The sequence below is a fragment of the Tamandua tetradactyla genome, chromosome 12, assembly GCF_023851605.1.
Source record: "Tamandua tetradactyla isolate mTamTet1 chromosome 12, mTamTet1.pri, whole genome shotgun sequence".
In the NCBI taxonomy this organism is placed as follows: Eukaryota; Metazoa; Chordata; class Mammalia; order Pilosa; family Myrmecophagidae; genus Tamandua; species Tamandua tetradactyla.
Genome location: NC_135338.1, coordinates 71,507,331 through 71,533,784, shown reverse-complemented (window position 1 = coordinate 71,533,784; position 26,454 = coordinate 71,507,331). Strand labels below are relative to the sequence as shown.

Sequence of the window (26,454 nt, the reverse complement as noted above, 5' to 3'; positions counted from 1 at the left end):
TAGCTTTTAGACGGATAATTTAAATGCTGAGTAAAATAATTAATACCTGTAATCTCTTTACCTTGAATAGGAATAAAACATAATAGAAGAAATATTTAAATATGACAGGACAAAACATAGTGAACTTTATTCTTTTTAAAAAATTTTTATTGTAAGAACTTAACATACAAACATTCTTGGCAACAAACATTCCATACATGGTATATAATCAGTGGCTCACAATATCATCACATAGTTGTATATTCATCACCATGATCATTTTTTTGAACATTTTCCTCACTCCAACAAAAGAAATAAAAAGGAAAAAAGAAAAACTCATACATACCATACCCCTTACCCCTCCCTCTCATAGACCACTAATATTTCAATCTCCTCAATTTATTTTAATTTTTGTTCCCCATATTATTTGTTTATTTTTTATTCATATTTTCTTACTCTCCTCTCCATACCTTGGTTAAAAGGAGCATCAGATGCAAGGTTTTCACAATCATACAGTCACACTGTAAAAGCTGTATCATTATACAATCATCTTCAAGAAACATGGCACTGGGACATAGCTCCACAGTTTCAGGTATTTCCCTCTAGCTTCTACTCCAATACACCGTAAACTAAAAAGGGATATCTATATAATGCATAAGAATAACCTCCAGGATAGCCTCTGGACTCTGTTTGAAATCTCTCACCACTAACATTTTTGTCTCATTTCTTTCTTCCCCTCTTGGTTGAGAAGATTTTTTCCCCACATTGCCAGGGAGCTTTACACCCCTGGAGTCATGTCCCTTATTAGCGGGGAGGGCAGTAAGTTCACTTGGTGTGTCGGCTTAGAGTGAGAAAGGCCACATCTGAGCAACAAAAGAGGTTCTCTGTGGGTGACTAAAAATTAGACCTAATTTTTAACAATTTTTTTATTGTATAATATAGCACATATACAAAGCAAAGAAAGAAAAAAGTAATAGTTTTCAAAGCACTCTTCTATAATTAAGTACAGGACAGATCCCAGAATTTGTCATGGGCTACCATATCATCATCTCAGATTTTTCCTTCTAGCTACTCCAGAATATAAGAGGCTAGAAGAAATAAATACTTTTTTTTATCCTCATAATTGACTTGTTTTTCTTTTTTGTGAAAAATAACATACAAAACAATAAATTTCAAAGCACAGCACAACAATGAGTTGTAGAACAAATTTCAGAGTTTAATATGGGTTACAGTTCCACAATTTTAGGTTATTGCTTCTAGCTGCTCTAAGATACTAGAGACTAAAAGAAGTATCAATATAATGATTTAGCAATCATATTCGTTTGTTAAACCCTACCCTTCCCTGTATAACTCCATCATCACCTTTGACCTTTCTATCCCACTCTTTAGGGGTATTTGGGCTGTGGCCATTCTAACTTTTTCATGTTGGAAGGGGCTGTCAATAATATGGGATAGAGATATGAAACTAGCTGATGTGAATGTTATTCTTGCTATAGACTTTGCCTCAGTCTTAACTGTCTGCACATAGGTTCTTTGTTTTCTATACCGTAAATGTTCCATGTCCTTTAGTTTTTCTTAGCACAGGGAGAAAGGAATTTTCAATGTAGTGCCTAAATAAATTAAGTAATTTTAGGTCTGAGTGTTTATAGTAATTATTGTTGTTCAATGTTTGGGAATGACTCTAATTAAATAGGAACTTGACCAAGCTGCTCAGGGATATTATTTAGAAAAGTAATTATTCCCTTCTTTAAAAATGAAAGTTCCAGCAAGCTATTTTGTAGCTATTGAGAACCTAATTCTCAAGTTATATGGAAAAGCTAAGAACTCCAATAGCCAACACAATACTAAAGAAGGACAGAGTTGGAGGATACATGCCACCATACTTCAAGACTAACTCTAAGGCTATAGTAATCAAGGCAGTGTGGTACTGGAAAAGAATAGACATAACAATCAATGGAACAGAATAGAGAACTCAGAAATATACCTATACAAATATATTTAGCTATTTTTTTAAATATGTTTATTATAAGCACTGAACAGACATTCTTGGCATACAAACATTCTTGACATGGTTACAATCAGTGGCTCACAATATCATCACATAGTTGTGTGTTCATCACCATGATCCTTTTTTTTTAACATTTGCATCTCACCATCAAAAGAAAGAAAAAAGAAAAAACTCATACATGCCATATGCCTTACAACTCCCTTTCATTGAGCACTAGTATTTCAATCTACTCAATTTATTTTAATCTTTGTTCCCCCTATTATTTGTTTATTTATTATCCATATTTTTTACTCATCTGTCTATACTGTAGATGAAAGGAGCATCAGAAACAAGGTTTTCACGATCACACAGTCACATTGCAGAAGCTATATCATTGTACAATCATCTTCAAGAAACATGGCTACTAGAACACAGCTCTGTAGTTTCTGGCATTTCCCTCTAGCCACTCTAATTCAACATAAACTAAAAAGGGAATATCTGTATAATACATATGAACAACCTCCAGGATAACCTTTTGACTTTGAAATCTTTCAGCCACTGACACTTTATTTTGTCTCATTTCTCTCTTCCCTCTTTTGATCAAGAAGGTTTTCTCAATCCCTTGGTGCTGAGTCCCAACTCATTCTAGGATTTCTGTCCCACATTGCCACACCCCTGGAAGTCATGTCCTCCGTTGAGAGGAGGAGGGCAATAAGTTCACCTCCCGTGTCAGCTTAGAGAGACACCACATCTGAGCAACAAAAGAGGTTCTCTGAGGGTGACTCTTAGGCCTAATTTTAAGTAGGCCTAGCCTATCTTTTGCAGGGGATAAATTTCATAGGCACAAACCCCAAGATTGAGGGCTCGGCCTATTGATTTGGTTGTCTCCACTGTTCGTGAGACTATTAGGAATTCTCCAAATGGGGAAGTTGAATTTTCCCCCTTTCTCCCCATTCCCCAGGGGAGACTTTGCAAATACTTCTTTCTTCACTGTTCAAATCACCTGGAATTTATCAGGGTATCATGCTAACCTGGACAGACCTACAAAATCTCATGCCCTATTCAAGTTTCCCTGTACTTATGTGTTCAATTAAGCTGTCCATATAAGCTAAGTTAGGGAATGCACTAGTCAAAGTATAAATGCAACAAATAAACATTTTTTGTTTAGCTGATTTTTGACAAAAGAACCCCAAAAATTAATGAGGACAGAATAGTCTTTTCAACAAATGGTTCTGGAACAATTGGACATCCATACGAAAAAAAAAAATGTAGACAAAGACCTTATGCCTTTTACAAAACTAATTAAAAATAGATCATAGATGTAAATGTAAAACTCAAAACTATAAAACTTTTAAAAGAAAACCAAAACTTTGTGTTAAAAATCTGAATGACCCTTAGGTTTGGCAATGAGTTTTTGGATATTGCCTCAAAAGCACGATCCATGGAAGAGAAAATTGATAAGGTGCATAAAATTTTAAATTTCTGCTCTACAAAAGAAACTGTTAAGAGAATGAAAAGACATTCTCTGGGAGAAATACCTGACAAACACATATCTGATTAAAGACTCACATCCTTAATATAAAAACTCTTACAACTCAGCAATAAGAAAACAACTCAATTAAAAATAGACAAAAGATCTGAAAACACAAAGAAGACATACAGATTGGAAATAAACATGAAAAAGGTACTCAGCATCCTTTGTCATTAGGAAATTGCAAATGTGAGCAATGAGATACCACTACATACCTAATAGAATGGGTAAAGCCCAAAACACTGGCAGTATCAAGTACTATAAAGATGCAGAGTGGGTTTAAACATGGTACAGCTACTTTGGAAGACAGTGTAGCAATTTCTTACAAAGACAAACATAGTCTTATATATTATCAGGCACTCATGACCAAGTGTTTACCCAATTGAGTTGAAATCTTGGGTCCACACAAAAACCTGCCCATGAATGTTTATAGCAGCTTTAGTCATAATCATCAAAAACTTCAATCAACCAAGAAGTCTTTCAGTAGGTGAATGGATAAACAAAAACTGTGGTACTTCCATATAATGGAATATTATTTAGTGATCAAATGGAGTGAGTTACCACACCACAAAAACACATGAATGACCTTTAAGCGCTATGCTAAGTGAAAGAAGTCAGTCTAAAAAGACTTACATACCCTATGATTCCAATTATTAAACATGCTGGAAAAGGCAGAACTGAGAAAGTACAATGATCAGTGTTTTAAAGGAGTTTGGGGGAAGGCTGAATAGAAAAGGCACAGGGAATTTTTTCCATCAATGAAACTATTCGTTATGATTTTTTAATAATAGATACATGGGATACATTCATCAAGCTCCATAGAACTTGACAGCACAAAAATTTAACCTTAAGGTATGCAAATTTTAAAAATCATTTAGGAGGTTGGAAGATCTCAGGAAGTAATGCAGACTGAAAAGTGAATCTTTCATATGAATGAAACAACCTCATTGAATGCAGTGAGAGAAGAAGGTGTTGACCTAGTAACTTCAAAATGAGTCTATACAACTAAATGCAAAAGGAATTACACATAGTCACTGGACTCTAGTTGATAAAATTGTTTTCCTGAAAGGTACAAATGAATAATTCTGATATTGCTATACATGTATACTGGAAATGAACAATTATTTAAATGAATAGATGGCAGATGGTGGGAGGAGGTTAGAATAATCCATTTGGTAATAGATTAGAGTTTGAAACATTAGTGTGAACTCATGTTTAGCCTAATATATACAGATGGTTCTGTGTAGAAATATTTATAGATAGGTGTATATATCTGTGTTAGTATTTACATATACTGTCAGTTGAGATGTCCTAAAAGCAATGAGATCTTAGTAGCTAAAAGTATAACTAGCATCCAGATTTTGGTTTCTAATATTCTCTAATAAAAGGAACCAGGGATCCTTGGGGGAACCAGTGATCGTTGGAGGAAAGGCAGATGCTAAGGACTAAGGCAAGAAATAGATGAGTCTGGAGCATCTTGTAGTGTCAGAAAGTAAGGAAGCACCCCCCCCCCCCCAAAAAAAAACAGAAAAGACAAACCACATTGATCAAATAAATTAAAGAGACATAGGAGCCAACTGAAAGAGCTTTAATGGCCAAAGCTGGAACAATTTGAACAACAAAGACATTTTGGATTATAAATTAAAGCATAAAATAAATATCATGAACCCATACTTATATAAATAAATGATTAGTAAATAGGTAAACGGAGGGGAAAAACAAACCATCCAGGCAGAATATCAAATGATTAATGTAGATACTTCACCCTCAGAGAGGAAGAACATAACTTCTCACTCCTTAAATGTGGGCTGTACATAGTGACTTCCTTCTAAAGGATTCTGTATGGAAAGGGGGGGAGATAAGAGTAACTTTAGTGTGGAGAGGTCTAACACTACCTTAGCCATGTAATCAAAGTTAACATCAACAGTGATCAGTTCTGTTGCTAATATGTACCCTACTCTATCTAATTATGAGAAAAATATCAGGCAAATCACAATAGAGGGCCTTCCTACAAAATGGCCCATAGGTATTTCTCAAAACTGTCAAAGTCATAAAAGATAAGCAAAGTCTGAGAACCTGTCATAGCTAAGAAGAGCCTAAGAAGACATGTGACAACTAAATGTAACATGGTGTCCTAATGGGATCCTAGAATAGAAATAGGTAAAAACTAAGGAAATCTGAATAAGGTATGGACTTTAGTTACTAATAAGTATTTATGTACCATTGTAATAAAATAATAGGGGAAACTTGGGTGGGGTGTATGGGAACTCTGTTTTACTCAATTTTCTATAAATCTCAAACTGTTCTAAGAAATAAAGCTCTTTTAAAAATGAAAATACTATTTGGGGGCCTCAGAATAATCCAGTGGTTTCTGTCTCTCCTGCAGTTTTGAGACTGTTTCCTGCCTTGCTGACTGTACTTCACTGTCAGACATCACTTTTGATGGCAATCCAATAGCTCAAGAGTCATGGTACAAACACACTATCCTTCAGAATATGATGCAGCTGCGCCAGCTAGACATGAAGAGAATCACGGTGAGAACTCTTCCAAAGCATTTATCATGTTGTTTTCCTTAGTGTACATTAGGAAACTGAAGTGCTATCTTTTAAATGTTTCTTAATTTTAGTGAATTATAGATTATCATGAATGTTTATGTCATAATTATTACAGGGTTTTTACCACCTGTCCTGTATCCACAATTTCATTGAATAGAGCTTTTTAAACTACTAGTCTTCTATTTTAATTAATCATCTTGCTTGGTTTTCATGCTTGCTTAACAGTCAACTAATAATTTACTTTTGAACAAATGAACCAAATGTGATGGTTAAGAGTATAGGTGCTAGAGCTAGGCTGCCAGAATCTGACTCCTGACAGGACCCCTTTCTAGCCATGGACACTTCAGCAATTTACTTAACTTATCTGTTTGTCATTTTCCTCAAAGTGAAAAGGAGATTCTAACTATACTCTGTCATAGGGTGGTTAGAATAGTGTAAGACTCCGAGGTAGCATTGTATAGAGCTTATTATTGTTGATCGTATATGTCCTAAAGTGGCAATCTCTTTATAATTTAGTCTATTTCCATGTTAAGATATTTCCTATTCTTAGATGTTTTGATATAGCTACTGATCTAACTGAAGTGTTGAATGTGGTATCCCTTCCTTTAGGTGTACAGTGCACATCAGTTTATTATAGGCTCCAAGGGAGTTCGATAATGGAGAAACTTGCCAACTTTGTTTCAGGGCAACTCAAATTTATTTGCATATTTTATTTTCTTAGAAAATGTGTATTAATGTTCTTAGTTTGATAATCTCTGACCTAGAAAAATATCCTAAGCCTCCATTGTTTTTCTCTCCTCTAGACTTTGCTAGTCTGCTGGTAGTCAGCTAGGTTTACTTAACTGCTAAATGACCCATTCTCTGTTCACTAGCTCCATAATATGTGCAATTACATTTATACCTCAGCAATATTATCAACATCTAGGGTGGAGAGCAAATAGTTAAATCTATGATGATTTCATGAATATCAAGGATCTTCTAGGGGTCTTCCTTGCTCTTTGCTCCAGAATGGAGATAATGGTTGTCTTTTCAATTTGTTCAGATCCGTATTGTGATCTCTGTTTTATACTTTTATGGTGACTCTTTATCCTTATCTCCATGACTTTCTTAATTAAGCATCATTGCCACTTCTCCTTGCCCTTCCTGATGATGTTGGAATGAAAGGAATAATATATGGAGCTAATCCACTTATATAAGCTAATACTTAATTATATATTTTATTTCTCATAGTTAATTTATATTTGTCTTGTTTCCTTAAGTAATATATATAGTTAAGAGTAGAAACCATTCTTCTTTCTTACTTAACACATACACGTTTTATTTCCTTTCCTTCTCTATCTCACACAATGCTGAGACTATAGTTGAATTTAACAATGCTGAATAAAGACTTATTGATTGAGTGAAATTTACTTTCTTCCATGGCTTAAGTAAAGCAGAATGATACTATATTTAATTCATTATTCTTGTACCTTTCATAGGCTATGTTCACCTGGTAAGGAAATGGGGGAGGAGCACATAGAATAGGAGCAGAGCTGTCTGTTGTGCTAACTAGAGTCATCATTTTTGTATACAAATTTTGAATACAAATACATTTTGTATTCAAATTTGTGAATTTTGAAAATTTCACAAATTTCAAAAAATATGTTTTATAAACAATCTCAAAGTTACAGAAAAGTCATAGGTACAGTACAAAGAACTTTATTTTATTGAATCATTTGAGAGTAAGCTACTGACTTGATTCCCCCAACAACTCTCAACACTTTAATGTGTTTTTACTAACGGCAAAGACATTCTGCTATATAACCACAATAGAATCACCAAAAGCAGTTAATAAACATTGAAAAATTACTAGCATTTAATTCTTATGTACTATTCAAATTTCACAAGTTATACCAATAATGTTCTTTAGAGTAAAAGGATCCAATTTGGAATTATGCTGTAAAATGTAATTTTAAATACATTTAGTTGTCATGTCTTGTAATTTCTCATTAGTCTGGAACAGTTTCTGTTTTCCTTGACTTTAGTGAAACTGAAACTTATGAATATTATGGGCTAGTTATTTTGTAAAATGATTTTCAATTCAGATTATTTTGATGTTTCCTTATGATTAATTTTATTTTTTATTGAGTAATCTTCACACACATACATTCTATACATAGTGTACAATCAATGGCTCATAATATATTCACATAGTTGTGTATTCATCACCATGATCATTTTTCAGAACATCTGCATCACCCCAGAAAAAGAAATAAAAATAAAAGAAAAAATTCATACACATGATACACCTTACCCCTCCCTCTCATTGCTACTAGTGTTTCTATCTACCCAATTTATTTTATCCTTTGTCTCCCTCTATTATTTCTTTATTTTTTTATCCATGTTTTTTACTCATCTGTCTGTACCCTGGATATAAAGAGCATCAGACACAAAGTTTTCTCAATCACATAGTCACACTGTAAACATTATATCTGTAGACACTCATCTTCAAGAATCTAGGCTACTGGAACACAGGTCAACAGTTTTAGATACTTCCCTTCACCCACTCCAATACACCATAAACTAAAAGTGAATATCCGTATAATACATAAGAATAACTTCCAGGATAACCTCTTGATGCTGTTTGAATACTCTCAGCCACTGATACTTTATTTTTTCTCATTTCTCTCTTCTCCCTTTTGGTCAAGAAGGCTTTCTCAAACCCTTGATGCCTGGTCCTAGTTCATCCCAGGCTTTCTTTCCCACATTGCCAGGCAGATTTACACCCCTAGGAGTCATAACTCACGTAGGGGGGAGGGCAATGAGTTTACCTGTTTAGTTGGCATAGAGAGAGAGGCCACATCTGAGCAACCAAAGAGGTTCTCTGGAGGTGACTCTTAGGCCTAATTTTAAGTAGGCTTAGCCTATCCTTTGCAGGAATAAGTTTCATAGGGCGAACCCCCAAGATCTAGGGCTCGACCTATTGATTTGGTTGTCCTCACTGCTTGCAAGAATATCAGAAATTCTCCAAATGGGAAGTCGAATATTTCCTCCTTTGTCTGTATGTGTGCAAGGGGACTTTGCAAATACTTCCTTATTCACTGCCCAAATCACTCAAATTTATTGGGGCATCACACTAACCTGGACAAACCAACAAAACCACATGTTCTATTCAATTCCAAGTACTTATGGTGTTCAACTAAAGTGACTGTTAAAGCTAAATTAGGAAATGCACTACCCCAAATATAAACTTTGTACCAAATACACCATCTCCCTTTAGTCTCACATAGAAGTTGAAGTTTTAAAATATCAACGATACCATCTTTTATGGTCTTCTGATATCTTCTGATATACCTTATTCCTATCCAGATCAGCTTCATTCATATCTCTACTTGATGTCTGATCACTTTTTCAACTTTTTATACAGTTCCTATATGGGGTACTGCTGACTTTCATAGCTTCAGAACTCTAACTCTGAGTCCCAGTCGTCACATAAATACCCAAAGTTTTTGGGAGAGATCATGTTATATCCCTTCTGGTTTCATACATGTCCCCAGCCCTTCTCTGTCTATTCTACTCACATTCAGGTTCATTCAGTGAACTTATAGTATTGTGCTACGATCAGGTAGTATTGTGCTATCCATTTCTGAATTTTTACAGTTAGTCCTGTTGCACAATCTATTTTCCTTCAGTACCAATTGCCCAATATCTACCCTATTTCTATCTTCTGACAACCTGAGTGTTGAAGTTAAATATTCTTAACTTCAATTTTCCAAGTTAACTCATTAATGTTAGTTCATGTCAATGAAACCATACAGTATTTTTCCTTTTGTTTCTGGCTAAGTTCATTTAGCATAATGTCCTCAAGGTCCATCCATGTTGTTATATGCTTCATGACTTTATTCTGTCTTACAGCTACATAATATTCCATCATATGAGTTTACCACAGCCTGTTTAGCCACCTATACATTGATGGACATTTGAGCTGTTTCCATCTCTTGGCAATTGTAAATAATGCTGCTATAAACATTGATGTGCAAATGTCTGTTTGTGTCCTTGCCCTCATGTCCTTGGAATAGATACCTAGTAATGGTATTGCTGGATCATATGGCAATTCTATACTTCCTGAGGAACTGCCAAATTGCCGTCTACAGTGATTGTACCATTTTACCTTCCCAGCAACAGTGGATAAGTGTGCCTCCTTCTCTACATCCTCTCCAGCACATGTCATTTTCTGTTTGTCTGTTTGTTTGTTTTTTATAATGGGCATTCTAGTGAGTGTGAGATAATATCTCATTGTGGTTTTGATTTGCATTTCCCTAATGGCCAGTGAAGTTGAGCATCTTTTCATGTGCCTTTTAGCCATTTGTATTTCCTCTTCTGAGAAGTGTCTGTTCATGTCTTTTGCCCATTTTTAATTGGGTTGTTTGTCTTTTCATTGTGAAGTTGAAAAATCTCTTTATATATTCTGAATACTAAACCCTTATCTGATATGTGGTGTGTAAATATTGTCTCCCATTGTATAAGTTGTCTTTTCATTTTCTTGAAAAAGTTCTTTGATGCACAGATGTGTTTAATTTTGACAAGTTCACATTTATCTATTTCTTTATTCAATGCTTGTCCTTTGGGTGTAAGATCTAGGAAACCGCCTCCTATTACAAGTTTTAGAAGATACTTCCCTATAAAAGTTTTAACCTCTTATCTCTAAAGTTTAGATCTTTGATCCATTTTGAGTTAGTTTTTGTATAAGGTATGAGATATGGATCCTCTTTCATTCTTTTGCATATAGATACCCAGTTTTTCAAGCACCATGCTACTCTGTCCCAGGTGAGTTGGCTTGACCACCTTATCAAAGATCAATAGTCCATAGATGAGAAGGTCTATGTCTGAATACTCTATTTGATACCATTGGTCGATATATCTATCTTTATGCCAGTACCATGCTGTTTTAACCACTGTAGCTTCATAATATGCTTTAAAGTCAGGTAGTGTGAGACCTCCCACTTCACTTTTCTTTCTCAAGATATTTTTAGTTATTTGGGGAACCCTGCTCTTCCAAACACATTTGGTTATTGGTTTTTCTATTTCTTTAAGGTTAGGAATTTTAATTGATATTGCTTTCAATCTATAATTCAGTGTGGGTAGAATTGATGTCTTCACTATATTTAGTCTTCCAATCCATGATTACGGTATGCCCTTCCATTTATTTAGGTTTTTCATGATTTCTTTTAGCAATTTCTTGTAGCTTTCTGCCTGTAGGTCTTTTCTATCCTTATTTAAATTTATTCCAAAATAGTTTATTCTTTTGGTTGCTACTGTGAATGAAATTTTTTCTTGATTTCCTCCTCAGACAAGATTGAGTGCTTATTACCAGTGTATATCAACACTACTGATTTTTAAATGTTGATCTTGTCCTCTGCCACTTTGCTGTACTCATTTATTTGCTCTAGTATCTTTGCTGTGGATATTTTGGGATTTTCGACATGTAGTATCATATCATCTGCAAACAGTGAGAGTTTTACTTCTTCTTTCCAATTTAAATACCTTCTCTTTCTTTTTCTTGTCTAATTGTTTGGCTAGAACTTCCAGCACAATGTTGAATAACAATGGAGACTCTGGACATCCTTGTCGTCTTCCTGATCTTGTTATCAGTCTTTCCCCCATTCGGGATGACATTCACTGTGGGTTTTTCACATATTCCCTTTATCATGTTGAGGGAGTTCCTTTCTATTCCTATTTTTGAAGTGTTTTCTTCAAGAAAGTATGTTTAATTTTTTTTTTAGTTTTTAGGAAGCGAATTTATTAAGTTACAAGTTCACCATTCTCAGACCATAGATATGGTGATCCAAACAAAAACGTGTTCATTAAATTACAGTAGGCCAAATGAAGGTTATAAAAATTGGGAGCCCAGGGATTCACATTCCTATTTTAGAAGTTAAGGGGAAAGCAATTGTGGTAATTTACAAGCTGCCAAAATGTGACATACCAGAAATGGAATGGCTTTTAAAAAGGGGAATTTAATAAGTTGCAAGATTACAGTTCTAAGGCTGTGAAAATGTTGAAATTAAAGCAAAGCTATAGAAATGTCTGCTCTAGGGTATCCAGGAAAAGATACCTTTATTGAGAAGGCTGATGACATTCAGGATTTCTCTCTCAACTGTAAGGGCACATGGCAAACACAGTGATGTTTGCTAGCTTTCTCTCCAGGTTTGTTGTTTCATGAAGCTCCCGTAGGGGCATTTTCCTTCTTCATCTTCAAGGGTCTCATGCTGTATGGGCTCTCATGGCTCTTTGCAAGATGGTTCCCTCTTTATTTTTTTTTTTTATTTTTTTATTAATTAAAGAAAAAAGAAATTAACACAACATTTAGAAATCATTCCATTCTACATATGCAATCAGTAATTCTTAACATCATCACATAGATGCATGATCATCATTTCTTAGTACATTTGCTGGGATTTAGGAAAAGAACTAGCAAAACAACAGAAAAAGATATAGAATGTTAATATAGAGAAAAAAATAAAAATAATAATAAAAAAGAAAAGAAAAAAGAAAAAAAAACAAAAGACACAAACAAACAAACAAACAAACAAAAAAACTATAGCTCAGATGCAGCTTCATTCAGTGTTTTAACATTATTACATTACAATTAGGTGTTATTGTGCTGTCCATTTCTGAGTTTTTGTATCTAGTCCTATTGCACAGTCTGTATCCCTTCAGCTCCAATTACCCATTATCTTACCCTATTTCTAACTCCTGCTGGTCTCTGTTACCAATGACATATTCCAAGTTTATTCTCGAAGTCGGTTCACATCAGTGGAACCATACAGTATTTGTCCTTTAGTTTTTGGCTAGACTCACTCAGCATAATGTTCTCTAGGTCCATCCATGTTATTACATGCTTCATAAGTTTATTCTGTCTTAAAGCTGCATAATATTCCATCGTATGTATATACCACAATTTGTTTAGCCACTCTTCTGTTGATGGAGATTTTGGCTGTTTCCATCTCTTTGCAATTGTAAATAACGCTGCTATAAACATTGGTGTGCAAATGTCAGTTTGTGTCTTTGCCCTTAAGTCCTTTGAGTAGATACCTAGCAATGGTATTGCTGGGTCGTATGGCAATTCTATATTCAGTTTTTTGAGGAACTGCCAAACTGCCTTCCACAGTGGTTGCACCATTTGACATTCCCACCAACAGTGGGTAAGTGTGCCTCTTTCTCCGCATCCTCTCCAGCACTTGTCATTTTCTGTTTTGTTGATAATGGCCATTCTGGTGGGTGTGAGATGATATCTCATTGTGGTTTTGATTTGCATTTCTCTAATGGCCAGGGACATTGAGCATCTCTTCATGTGCCTTTTGGCCATTTGTATTTCCTCTTCTGAGAGGTGTCTGTTCAAGTCTTTTTCCCATTTTGTAATTGGGTTGGCTGTCTTTTTGTTGTTCAGTTGAATAATCTCTTTATAAATTCTGGATACTAGAACTTTATCTGATATGTTGTTTCCAAATATTGTCTCCCATTGTGTAGGCTGTCTTTCTACTTTCTTGATGAAGTTCTTTGATGCACAAAAGTGTTTAATTTTGAGGAGCTCCCATTTATTTCTTTCTTTCTTCAGTGCTCTTGCTTTAGGTTTAAGGTCCATCAAACCGCCTCCAATTGTAAGTTTCATAAGATATCTCCCTACATTTTCCTCTAACTGTTTTATGGTCTTAGACCTAATGTTTAGATCTTTGATCCATTTTGAGTTAACTTTTGTATAGGGTGTGAGATACGGGTCCTCTTTCATTCTTTTGCATATGGATATCCAGTTCTCTAGGCACCATTTATTGAAGAGACTGTTCTGTCCCAGGTGAGTTGGCTTGACTGCCTTATCAAAGATCAAATGCCCATAGATGAGAGGGTCTATATCTGAGCACTCTATTCGATTCCATTGGTCGATATATCTATCTTTATGCCAATACCATGCTGTTTTGACCACTGTGGCTTCATAATATGCCTTAAAGTCCAGCAGCGTGAGACCTCCAGCTTCGTTTTTTTTCTTCAAGATACTTTTAGCAATTCGGGGCACCCTGCCCTTCCAGATAAATTTGCCTACTGGTTTTTCTATTTCTGAAAAATAAGTTGTTGGGATTTTGATTGGTATTGCATTGAATCTGTAAATCAATTTAGGTAGGATTGACATCTTAACTATATTTAGTCTTCCAATCTATGAACACGGTATGCCCTTCCATCTATTTAGGTCTTCTGTGATTTCTTTTAACAGTTTTTTGTAGTTTTCTTTGTACAGGTTTTTTGTCTCTTTAGTTAAATTTATTCCTAGGTATTTTATTCTTTTAGTTGCAATTGTAAATGGAATTTGTTTCTTGATTTCCCCCTCAGCTTGTTCATTGCTAGTGTATAGAAATGCTACAGATTTTTGAATGTTGATCTTGTAACCTGCTACTTTGCTGTACTCATCTGTTAGCTCTAGTAGTTTTGTTGTGGATTTTTCCGGGTTTTCGACGTATAATATATTGTCTGCAAACAGTGATAGTTTTACTTCTTCCTTTCCAATTTTGATGCCTTGTATTTCTTTTTCTTGTCTAATTGCTCTAGCTAGAACCTCCAACACGATGTTGAATAATAGTGGTGATAATGGACATCCTTTTCTTGTTCCTGATCTTAGGGGGAAAGTTTTCAATTTTTCCCCATTGAGGATGATATTAGCTGTGGGTTTTTCATATATTCCCTCTATCATTTTAAGGAAGTTCCCTTGTATTCCTATCTTTTGAAGTGTTTTCAACAGGAAAGGATGTTGAATCTTGTCAAATGCCTTCTCTGCATCAATTGAGATGATCATGTGATTTTTCTGCTTTGATTTGTTGATATGGTGTATTACATTAATTGATTTTCTTATGTTGAACCATCCTTGCATACCTGAGATGAATCCTACTTGGTCATGATGTATAATTCTTTTAATGTGTTATTGGATTCGATTTGCTAGAAGTTTTTTGAGGATTTTTGCATCTATATTCATTAGAGAGATTGGTCTGTAGTTTTCTTTTTTTGTAATATCTTTGCCTGGTTTTGGTATGAGGGTGATATTGGCTTCGTAGAATGAATTAGGTAGCTTTCCCTCCACTTCAGTTTTTTTGAAGAGTTTGAGGAGAGTTGGTACTAATTCTGGAATGTTTGGTAGAATTCACATGTGAAGCCATCTGGTCCTGGACTTTTCTTTTTAGGAAGCTTTTGAAAGACTGATTCAATTTCTTTACTTCTGATTGGTTTGTTGAGGTCATCTATTTCTTCTTGAGTCAAAGTTGGTTGTCCATGTCTTTCCAGGAACCGGTCCATTTCATCTAAATTGTTGTATTTATTAGCGTAAAGTTGTTCATAGTATCCTGTTATTACCTCCTTTATTTCTGTGAGGTCAGTGGTTGTGTCTCCTCTTCCATTTCTGATCTTATTTATTTGCGTCCTCTCTCTTCTTCTTTTTGTCAGTCTTGCTAAGGGCCCATCAATCTTATTGATTTTCTCATAGAACCCACTTCTGGTCTTATTGATTTTCTCTGTTGTTTTCATGTTCTCAATTTCATTTATTTCTGCTCTAATCTTTGTTATTTCTTTCCTTTTGCTTGCTTTGGGGTTAGTTTGCTGTTCTTTCTCCAGTTCTTCCAAGTGGACAGTTAATTCCTGAATTTTTGCCTTTTCTTCTTTTCTGATATAGGCATTTAGGGCAATAAATTTCCCTCTTAGCACTGCCTTTGCTGCATCCCATAGGTTTTGATATGTTGTGTTTTCGTTTTCATTCGCCTCGAGCTATTTACCAATTTCTCTTGCAATTTCTTCCTTGACCCACTCGTTGTTTAAGAGTGTGTTATTGAGCCTCCACGTATTTGTGAATTTTCTGGCACTCCGCCTATTATTGATTTCCAACTTCATTCCTTCATGATCTGAGAAAGTGTTGCGTATGATTTCAATCTTTTTAAATTTGTTAAGACTTGCTTTGTGACCCAGCATATGGTCTATCTTTGAGAATGATCCATGAGCACTTGAGAAAGAGGTGTATCCTGCTGTTGTGGGATGTAATGTCCTATAAATGTCTGTTAAGTCTAGTTCATTTATTGTAATCTTCAAATTCTCTGTTTCTTTATTGATCCTCTGTCTAGATGTTCTGTCCATTGATGAGAGTGGTGAATTGAAGTCTCCAACTATTATGGTATATGTGTCTATTTCCCTTTTCAGTGTATTCCTCATGTATTTTGGGGCATTCTGGTTCGGTGCATAAATATTTATGATTGTTATGTCTTCTTGTTTAAATGTTCCTTTTATTAGTAGATAGTGTCCTTCTTTGTCTCTTTTAACTGTTTTACATTTGAAGTCTAATTTGTTGGATATTAGTATAGCTACTCCTGCTCTTTTCTGGTTGTTATTTGCATGAAATATCTTTTCCCAACCTTTCACTTTCAACCTATGTTTATCTTTGGGTCTAAGATGTGTTTCCTGTAGACAGCATATAGAAGGATCCTGTTTTTTAATCCATTTCTGCCAGTCTATGTCTTTTGATTGCGGAATTCAGTCCATTAACATTTAGTGTTATTACTCTTTCGATGATATTTTCCTCTACCATTTTGCCTTTTGTATTATATATATCATATCTGATTTTCCTTCTTTCTACACTCTTCTCCATACCTCTCTCTTCTGTCTTTTCATATCTGACTGTAGTGCTCCCTTTAGTATTTCTTGCAGAGCTGGTCTCTTGGTCACAAATTCTCTCAGTGACTTTTTGTCTATAAATGTTTTAATTTCTCCTTCATTTTTGAAGGACAATTTTGCTGGATATAGAAGTCTTGGTTGGCAGTTTTTCTCTTTTAGTAATTTAAATATGTCATCCCACTGTCTTCTTGCTTCCATGGTTTCTACTGAGAAATCTACACATAGTCTTATTGGGTTTCCCTTGTATGTGATGGATTGTTTTTCTCTTGCTACTTTCAAGATCCTCTCTTTCTCTTTGACCTCTGACATTCTAACTAGTAAGTGTCTTGGAGAACACCTATTTGGGTCTGTTCTCTTTGGGGTACGCTGCACTTCTTGGATCTATAATTTTAGATCTTTCATAAGAGTTGGGAAATTTTCAGTGATAATTTCTTCCATTAGTTTTTCTCCTCCTTTTCCCTTCTCTTCTCCTTCTGGGACACCCACAACACGTATATTTGTGCGCTTCATATTGTCATTCAGTTCCCTGATCCCCTGTTCAAATTTTTCCATTCTTTTCCCTATAGTTTCTGTTTCTTTTTGGAATTCAGGTCTTCCATCTTCCAATTCACTAATTCTAGCTTCTGTCTCTTTAAATCTACCATTGTAGGTATCCATTGTTTTTTCCATCTTTTCTACTTTGTCCTTCACTCCCATAAGTTCTGTGATTTGTTTTTTCAGTTTTTCTGTTTCTTCTTTTTGTTCAGCCCATGTCTTCTTCATGTCCTCCCTCAATTTATTGATTTGGTTTTTGAAGAGCTTTTCCATTTCTGTTCGTATATTCAGCATTAGTTGTCTCAGTTCCTGTATCTCATTTGAACTATTGGTTTGTTCCTTTGACTGGGCCATATCTTCAATTTTCTGAGCATGATCCGTTATCTTCTGCTGGCGTCTGGGCATTTAATCAGATTTCCCTGGGTGTGAGACCCCGCAGGTTGAAAGATTTTTCTGTGAAATCTCTGGGCTCTGTTTTTCTTATCCTGCCCATAGGTGGCGCTCGTGGCGCTCGTCTGTCTGTGGGTCCCACCAGTAAAAGATGCTGTGGTTCCTTTAACTTTGGAAAACTCTCGCTGTAGGGGAGGGTTGCCAGCCGAAGTGGCTTGGGGGAGTGCCAATCCGAATCTCCCAGCCTGCCCGGGAATCCACACGTGGGGAGGGTCGCTGGCCTCCACGGCTTGGGGGAGCGCCTGTCCAAATTTCCCAGCTGGCCCGGAGCGCCAAGCGTGGTGGGGGTTTGTCGGCCGCCGCCGCTTGGGGGAGTGCCTATCCACTGTTCCCAGCCAGACTGGGAAGCCACGTGTTTGGAAGGGACCTGGGTCACCGGTCTCCACAGCTTGGGGGATCTCCGATCCAATTCTCCCAGCTGGTCCGGGCGGCCGCGCCTGGGGTGGGGGGTGCCAGCTGCCGCTGCTTGAGGGGATCGCCTGTCCAATTCTCCCAGCCGGCCCGGGAAGGAGGTAGGAAAGGACTCCGGCCGCCTGCCACCCCAGCCTGGGGAAGTGCGCGCCCCTCGGTGATCTCACCATAGTGGTTTCTCTCAGCCAGTCAGCCGTTCCAGAATGGGGTACGCTGTCTTCTTGGTCTTTGTTGTGGCTCTGGGAGCTGTTCCGTATCCTTTCTACTTCCCTAGTAGCTGTTCTGGAGGAGGAACTAAGACCCGCGCGTCTTACTAAGCTGCCATCTTCTCTGGAAGTCCCATTATGTTTAATTTTGTCAAATGCCTTTTCAGCATCAATCAAGATGATCATGTGGTTTTTCTGCTTTGATTTGTTGATATGGGGTATTACATTAATTGATTTTCTTATGTTGAACCATCCTTGCATATCTAGAATAAATCCCACGTGGACACGGTGTTTAATGTGCTGCTGGATTCAATTTGCAAGAATTTTGTTGAGAATTTTTGCGTCTATATTCATTGGATAAATTGGTCTGTAATTTTCTTTTCTTGTAGTATCTTTGTGTGGCTTTGGTATGAGGGTAATGTTGACTTCATAGGATGAGTTTGGTAGCTTTCCCTCCCTTCAATTTTTTTGAAGAGTTAGACCAGGATTGGTACTAATTCTTTCTTGAATGCTGGTAGAATTCACGTATGAAGCCATCTGGTCCTGGACTTTTCATTTTTGGGAGCTTCTCAATGACTGATTCAGTCTTCTTACTTGTGATTAGTTTGTTGAGGTCATCTATTTCTTCTCAAGTCAATGTTCGTTGTTCATGCCTTTCTAGGAAGTTGTCCACTTCATCTGCATTATCTAGTTTATTAGCATATAGTTGCTAATAGTATCCTCTCATTACTTTCTTTATTTCTGCGTGGTCGGTGGTTATGTCTCCTCTTCCATTTCTGATTTCATTTATTTGCATTGTCTCTCTTTTTCTTTTTGTCCACCTAGCTAAGGGTCCAACAATTTTATTGATTTTCTCCAAGAACCAACTTCTAGTTTTATTGATTTTCTCAATTGTTTTTGTATTCTGTTTCTTTTATTTCTACTCTAATCTTCATTATTTCTTTCCTTTTCTTTAAAATTTATTTAATTAAAAAAATTTAACAAACCAAATAAAATATTAACGTATATAATCAGTAATTCACAATATCATCACTTAGTTGCATATTCATCATTTCTTAGAACATTTGCATCAGTTCATAAAAGGAAATAAAAAGACAGTAGAAAAGAAAACGAAAACAGAAAAGAAAAAAAGATTATACCTTCCATACCCTTACCCCTCACTTTCATTGATCAGTAGCATTTTAAACTAAATTTATTTTAGCATTTATTACCCCTATTATTTATTTTTACTCCATATGTTCTACTCGTTTGTTGACAAGGTAGATAAAAGGAGCATCAGACACAAGGTTTTCACAATCACACAGTCACATTGTGAAAGCTGTATCATTATTCAGTCATCCTCAAGAAACATGGCTACTGGAACACAGCTCTACATTTTCAGGCAGTTCCATCCAGCCTTTCCATTACATCTTGACTAACAAGGTGATATCTACTTAATGCGTAAGAATAACCTCCAGGATAACCTCTTGACTCTGTTTGGAATCTCTCAGCCATTGACACTTGGTCTCATTTCACTCATCCCCCTTTTGGTTGAGAAGGTTTTCTCAATCCCTTGATGCCAAGTCTCAGCTCAGTCTAGGGTTTTTCTCAGTCCCTTGATGCTGAGTCTCAGCTAATTCTAGGATTTCTGTCCCACATTGCTCGGAAGGTCTACACCCCTGGGAGTCATGAGCCACGTAGACAGGGGGAGGGTGGTGAGATTGCTTGTTGTGTTGGCTGGAGAGAAAGGTCACATCTGAGCAACAAAAGAGGCTCTCTTGGGGGTGACTCTTAGACCTAAATTTTGAGTAGACTTGACCTATCCTTTGTGGGGTTAAGTTTCGTATGAACAAACCCCAAGACTGGGGGCTCAGCCTATAGCTTTGGTTGTCTACACTGCTTGTGAGAATATTAAGAATTCAACTTGGGGAAGTTGCATTTCTCCCCGTTCTCACCATTCCCTGCAGGGGGCTTTGCAAATACTTTTCCACTCACTGATTGAATCACTCTGGCATTCATCGGGGCTTCACTCTGAACAAACCAACAAAAATCTTATGTCCTACCTGAGATTCCAGGTACTATGGTGTTCAATCAAACTATCTATATAAGTTATATTAGGAAATGCACTAGTGAAAATATAAATTTTGTACCAAATAAACATTTTTTGCTTTAGTCTCACTTATAAGGTGACATTTTAAAATATTAATTACCACCTATTTTCAGCACCCTGCAATAATGACATTCCTTTGTTCTTCCTCATGCAAAAACATTTTTAAAATTTGAACATTTAGTCACTATTATTATACACTCTAGGCATTCCTAGATTATACCATCTCAATCTTTAACATCTTTCTTTCTGATTTCATTTATGCCCCCCAGCCCTCCTTCCTCTATCATTCTCACATGCAGCTTCATTCAGTGTTTTAACGTAATTGTATTACAGTTAGGTGCTATTGTGCTGTCCATTTCTGAGTTTTTGTATTCAGTCCTGTTGCACAGTCTGTATCCCTTCAACTCCAGTTACCCAATATCTTACCCTATTTCTATCTCCTGATGGTCTCTGTTACCAACAAAATATTCCAAGTTTATTCACTAATGTCAGTTCATATCAGTGAGACCATACAGTATTTGTCCTTTTGTTTTTGGCTAGTCTCACTCAGCATAATGTTCTCAAGGTCCATCCATATTGTTACATACTTTATAACTTTATTGTGTCTTAAAGCTGCATAATATTCCATCGTATGTATATACCACAGTTTGCTTAGCCACTCGTCTGTGGATGGACATTTTGGCTGTTTCCATCTGTTTGCAATTGTAAATAATGCTGCTATGAACGTTGGTGTGCAAATGTCTGTTTGTGTCTTTGCCCTTATGTCCTTTGAGTACATACCTAGCAATGGTATGGCCGGGTCATATGGCAATTCTATCTTCAGCTTTTTGAGGAACTGCCAAACTGCCTTCCACAGTGGTTGCACCATTTGACATTCCCACCAACAGTGAATAAGTGTGCCTCTTTTTCCACATCCTCTCCAGCACTTGTCATTTTCTGTTTTGTTGATAATGGCCTTTCTGCTGGGTGTGAGACGTTATCTTATTGTGGTCCACACCTCTTTCTTTCCTTTTGTTTGCCTTGGGTTTAGTTTGCTTTTTTTTCTCTAGTTCTTTGACAGGAACAGTTAGTTCCTCAATTTTTGCTCTTTCTACTTTTTTAACATAGGCATTTGTGGTAATTAGATTCAGGGTGGCTAGGTGATAATGCCTAGTTCTATTGCTGTGGACAGGCGCCAATGGCATGTGAACCTCATCTGTTGCTGATTATATCTGCAGTCGGCTAGGAGGCATGCCTACTGTAACGAATGATGTTTGATTTAATTGGCTGGTGCTTAAATGAGAAACTCAACATAGCACAGCCCCAGCAGCTCAGTATACTTCATCTCAGCGCTTGCAGCTCAGCCCAGGCCTTTGGAGATACAGAAAGGAATCATCCCAGGGGCAAGTTGTAGGAACCCAGAGGCCTGGAAAGAAAGCTAGCAGAGATCACCTTGTGCCTTCCCATGTAGGAAAGAACCTCAGTCGAAAGTTAGCTGCCTTTCTTATTCAAACTATATGTTCTTCAAACTATATGTTAACTAAATAAATTCCCCTTTTTAAAAGCCATTCTGTTTCTGGTATATTGCATTCTGGCAGCTAGCAAACTAGAACAGCATTTAAGGCAGTAAATTTCCCTTTTAGTTCTGCCTTTGCTGCATCCCATAAATTTGATTTGTTGTGTTTTCATTTTCATTTGCCTCAAGATATTTACTGATTTCTCTTGTCATTTCTTCCTTGACCCACTGGTTATTTAAGAGTGTGTGGTTTAGCCTCCATATATTTGTGAAATTTCTAGCCCTTTGCTGTTATTGATTTCCAACTTCATTCCATTATAATCTGAGAGAGTGTTTTGTATGATTTCAATCTTTTTTAATTTATTGAAACTTGCTTTATGACCCAGTATGTGGTCTATTCTTGAAAATGATCCATGAGCACCTGAGAAAAATGTGTATCCAGCTGTTGTGGTGTATAATGTTCTGTAAATGTCTGTTAAGTCTAGTTCATTTATTGTATCATACAAATTCTCTGTTTCTTTATTGATCCTCTGTCTAGATGTCCTATACATTGGTAAGAATGGAGAATTGTGGTCTCCAAATATTATGGTTGAAGTGTCTATTATCTCCCCTCAGTGTTGTCAATGTTTCCCTCATGTATTTTGACGTATTCTGGCTTTGTGCATAAATATTTGATTATGTCTTCTTGTTGACTTGTTACTTTTATTAATACATAGTGTCCTTCTTTGTCTCTTTAAATTGTTTTACATTTGAAGTCTTATTTGTTGGATATTAGTATAGCTAGTCATGCTCTTCTCTGATTGTTATTTGCAGGAAATATTTTTTCCCAACCTTTCAGTTTCAACCTATTTTTGTCCTTGGGTCTAAAGTGAGTGTCCTGTAGACAGCATATATATGGGTCCTATTTTTTAATCCATTCTACAGTCTATGTCTTTTGATTGGGGAGTTTAATCCACTAATATTTAGCTTATTACTATAAAGGCAGTACTTTCTTCTACCATTTTACCTTTTGAATTTTATATATCATATCTATTTTTTTTTCTCTTTTTACATTTACTGATAGTCTTCATTTCCATACTCTTCTTCAGACCTCTCTCTCCTGCCTTTTCCTATCTGCCTATGGTGCTCCCTTTATATTTCTTCCAGAGTATTTCTCTTGGTCACAAATTCTCTAGTGATTGTCTTAATATGTTTTAATATCCCGCTCATTTTTGAAGGATAATTTTGCTGGATATAGAATTCTTCGTTGGCAGTTTTCTGTGTTTAGAAAACTTAAATATCTTAAATATCTGATGGTATGAGATATGAGATATGAGATATGAGAATCTTAAATATCTCATACCATGCCATCTCACCTCCATGGTTTCTGCTGAGAAATCCACATGTAGTCTTATTGGGCTTCCCTTGTATGTGATGGATTGCTTTTTCTTGCTGCTTTCAAAATTCTCTTTTTCTGACAGTCCAATTAGGAAGTGTCTTGGAGTATGTCTATTTGGTTCTATTCTTTTTGGGGTATGCTGCACTTTTTAGATCTGTAATTTTATGTTTTTCATAAGCGATGGGAAATTTTCATTGATTATTTCCTCCATTAGTCTTTCTCCTCCTTTCCCGCCTCTTCTCCTTTGGGCTACCTACCACATATATATTCATGTGTTTCATGTTGACATTCAGTTCTTTGAGACCCTGCTCATATTTTTCCATTCTTTTCCCTATATTTACTTTTGTTTATTGGATTTCAGATGTCAAGTCCTCTAGTTCACTAATTCTTTCTCCTGCCTCTTCAAATCTATCACTGTAGGTTTCCATTGTTCTATTCATCTCTTTTATTGCCTTTCATTCCGATAAGTTCTATGATTTGTTTTCATATACTTTCAAGTTCTTTTTTTTTCACTCTATTCCTTCTTTATATCCTCCCTCATCTCATTGATTTAAGTTTTGATTAGATTTTTCATGTCTTTTGGAACCTCCTGTATTAGTTGTTCAACTCCTGTCTCTCATTTGAATTGTTGTTTGGTTCCTTTGGGCAATATCTTTGATTTTCCTAGTACAACACATCATTTTTTTCTTGAAATCTAGGCATTTAATTTCCTTAATTAGTTTATTCTGGAGGGTGTTTGTGCTCTTACCTAGAATTTTCTGCCTGGGTGGCTTTGTTTTCTATCTGTTCTTTGACATTCAGTTCAACTTATTCTAGACCTCTAGCACAGGTTCTGTTTAAGTGATCAGAACTTTTCAGTTTTGTTGTTTTTTCTTGCTCTGCCTGTTTGGAGCCTTTTTTTCCCCCCTTGAGAAGGGTCTCCTCAGATATTATAGAACCCAGTCAGATTTTCCCAGACCAGAGTGGCCTCCACTCAAGAGGAAAGAGTCGCCTGCATCAGTTTTCCCTGTGGGTGAGACCCAGCAGTATGACAGACTTTCCTATGAAGCCTGTAGACTCTATGCTTTTCCTATCCTGCCTAGCATGTGGTGCTTGTCTGCCTGTGGGTTCCCACCAGTGTAAAGTGATGTGGTGCCTTTAATTTCGGCAGACTTTCCCTGCCAGGGGCATGGTTAAAACAGATTTGAGGTTGTAGGTTGGCATTAATTGCTTCAGTTTTCCAGTCTCTGGGGTCTGAATTCCTGGAATGAGGGATTCCACTTGAGTCAGGCCCCACCTTTCTCTTGGGGAAGGTATAGCCTTTAGGGAATTAATTCCTTTTACCTGACTAGTTACTTTATCTATCAGACAAGCTTAATTCAGCCCTTGCCTGGGGCAGTGCTGGAGCCTGAGAAGACTTCTAGTTCTATCTAATGAGCTGTTAGTAGAAACAAAGCAAAAAAAAAAAAATCCTTTTCTGTGTAGGACCTCTGCTCCTAGGATTTGTTACTCCAAAGCTTAAGTTGATATGTGGCTCTGTGTATCTCCTGGCTTCTATGTGCCCCCCCTTTTTAGGGTCCTGCCCTTTTCAAGTATTTTGTGCTGTCACAAAACCTCAGTTTTTTCTTTCATCAGCCCTGCCCCCTCTCTGCTGGCACAAAAACTCTTAGTACCTTTAATTCTTATTCCATGTTTATCTGAGCTGGGGGCCTATTTTCAGTAGTCAGAATTTGTTAATTATTTCCACAATTGGAACTTGGTTGAGCTAAACGCTTGCTACTAGTAAAGTCTGTTTTTCTTTCCCCTTGGGAAACCAGCCTGCTGCAGTCGTGGGGGAGGGACACTGGCCTGCACATCTTGGGGGACTTGCAGTTCTCTGGTGTCTCAGCAGTCCGGCTTGTCCAGACTGGTGTATGTTGTGTGTCTGATCACTGACATGGCCTGATCAGTTGTTCTGTGCTGTTCCTGGCTATTTAATACTAGCTGCTCTGGAGGACGTACTAAATTCCATACCTCGCTAAGCTACCATCTTGCTTGATCAGCTCATGATTAGTTTGGTATGAATATCACAGTTATTTTGCATTCTTCTCATTGCATCCTATCAAGTGGTATATAATTTACATTTGTCCCTTTGATGATAATGTAAACTTTGTTTAAAGTGGTATCTGTCAGTCATTTCCATATGATGTTATTCTCTTTTCCTTTGTAATCCCACTCCTTATAAAAACTTTAAATTTATTCATATCAATATGGACTCATCATTTTCTATTTTCTATTACTCAATATATTGTAATCCTTTACCATTATTATTTCTTTTGATGCTTAAATTGTCCCCAGTTTGTCCAAAGGGACCTCTTCAAGCTTATTCCTGCATCATTTAGACATGTCCCTATCATTTCCTTACCTATTGACACAAGGTGTTTCATGCTCATATAATCAGCCATATAAACAGAGCCCTGGTTTCTTTAAGCAGAAAATAGTATTTAGAAGCAAAGATGTAAATGCTTGTTGTACTCATTACTCTTGGGATTTGCTGCTTCAAGGTCCATAGAAGACAGAGTTATAGACTGTATGTATATACATACCTTCATTGATACATATATATGTAGGCGTCAGTATTTATTTTTACTTCTAGGTCTGTATATTGAAAACCATAAGTTCTCTTCCACACTTCTGATTCCTATCCAATGCCACAAGGTTCACTTTAGATTTTTCCCTTTCCATATTTGTAACTACCTTCTCTACCAGTGAGAATCCTGGCTCTAGTTATCCTTAATATATTTGCTTATTTGACCAAGTATCCTGTGTGTAATTTTTCTTCTTTGCTGCCACTGCCCCTCCCTCTCAAAGAACCCTGCCTTGCCCCACATGTACTGTACCACCCCATGCTGGGAGCACAGCCATGCTTCTCCAAGTGGACATCTTCTCTCCACCCATGCTCTGATATCCCATTCAAGGTTATACGTCTACACGGGTGCTCTCCCCTGTGTAGGACCTCTCCCTGTGTGGGTATCTTCTGTACCTTGCTTGACTTTTGATACCCTATTACAGGCCTCTCCCTGGCGTGTGGATACCTACCTCAACCCATTTGGAGCTTCTTGACTACATGAGAAACAAGTTGAGAAAAAAGATAGTTCGATGGGCCTAAGGAGTTTCTTCTTCCTTTTGGGCACAGGCAGTTCT

At 36.6% G+C, this 26,454-nt stretch overlaps 1 protein-coding gene across 10 annotated transcripts in view; it reads left to right on the top strand.

The window, feature by feature from the left end:
- The window catches only part of LRRC49 (leucine rich repeat containing 49), a 232,375-nt gene that overhangs the window by 122,643 nt on the left and 83,278 nt on the right, over positions 1-26,454 (top strand). For all 10 annotated transcript variants that reach the window (XM_077123900.1, XM_077123902.1, XM_077123899.1 and 7 more), the window contains one exon: positions 5,884-6,031. In XM_077123900.1, the coding sequence (XP_076980015.1) occupies positions 5,884-6,031 (148 nt within the window). The remainder of the gene's footprint in view (positions 1-5,883; positions 6,032-26,454) is intronic.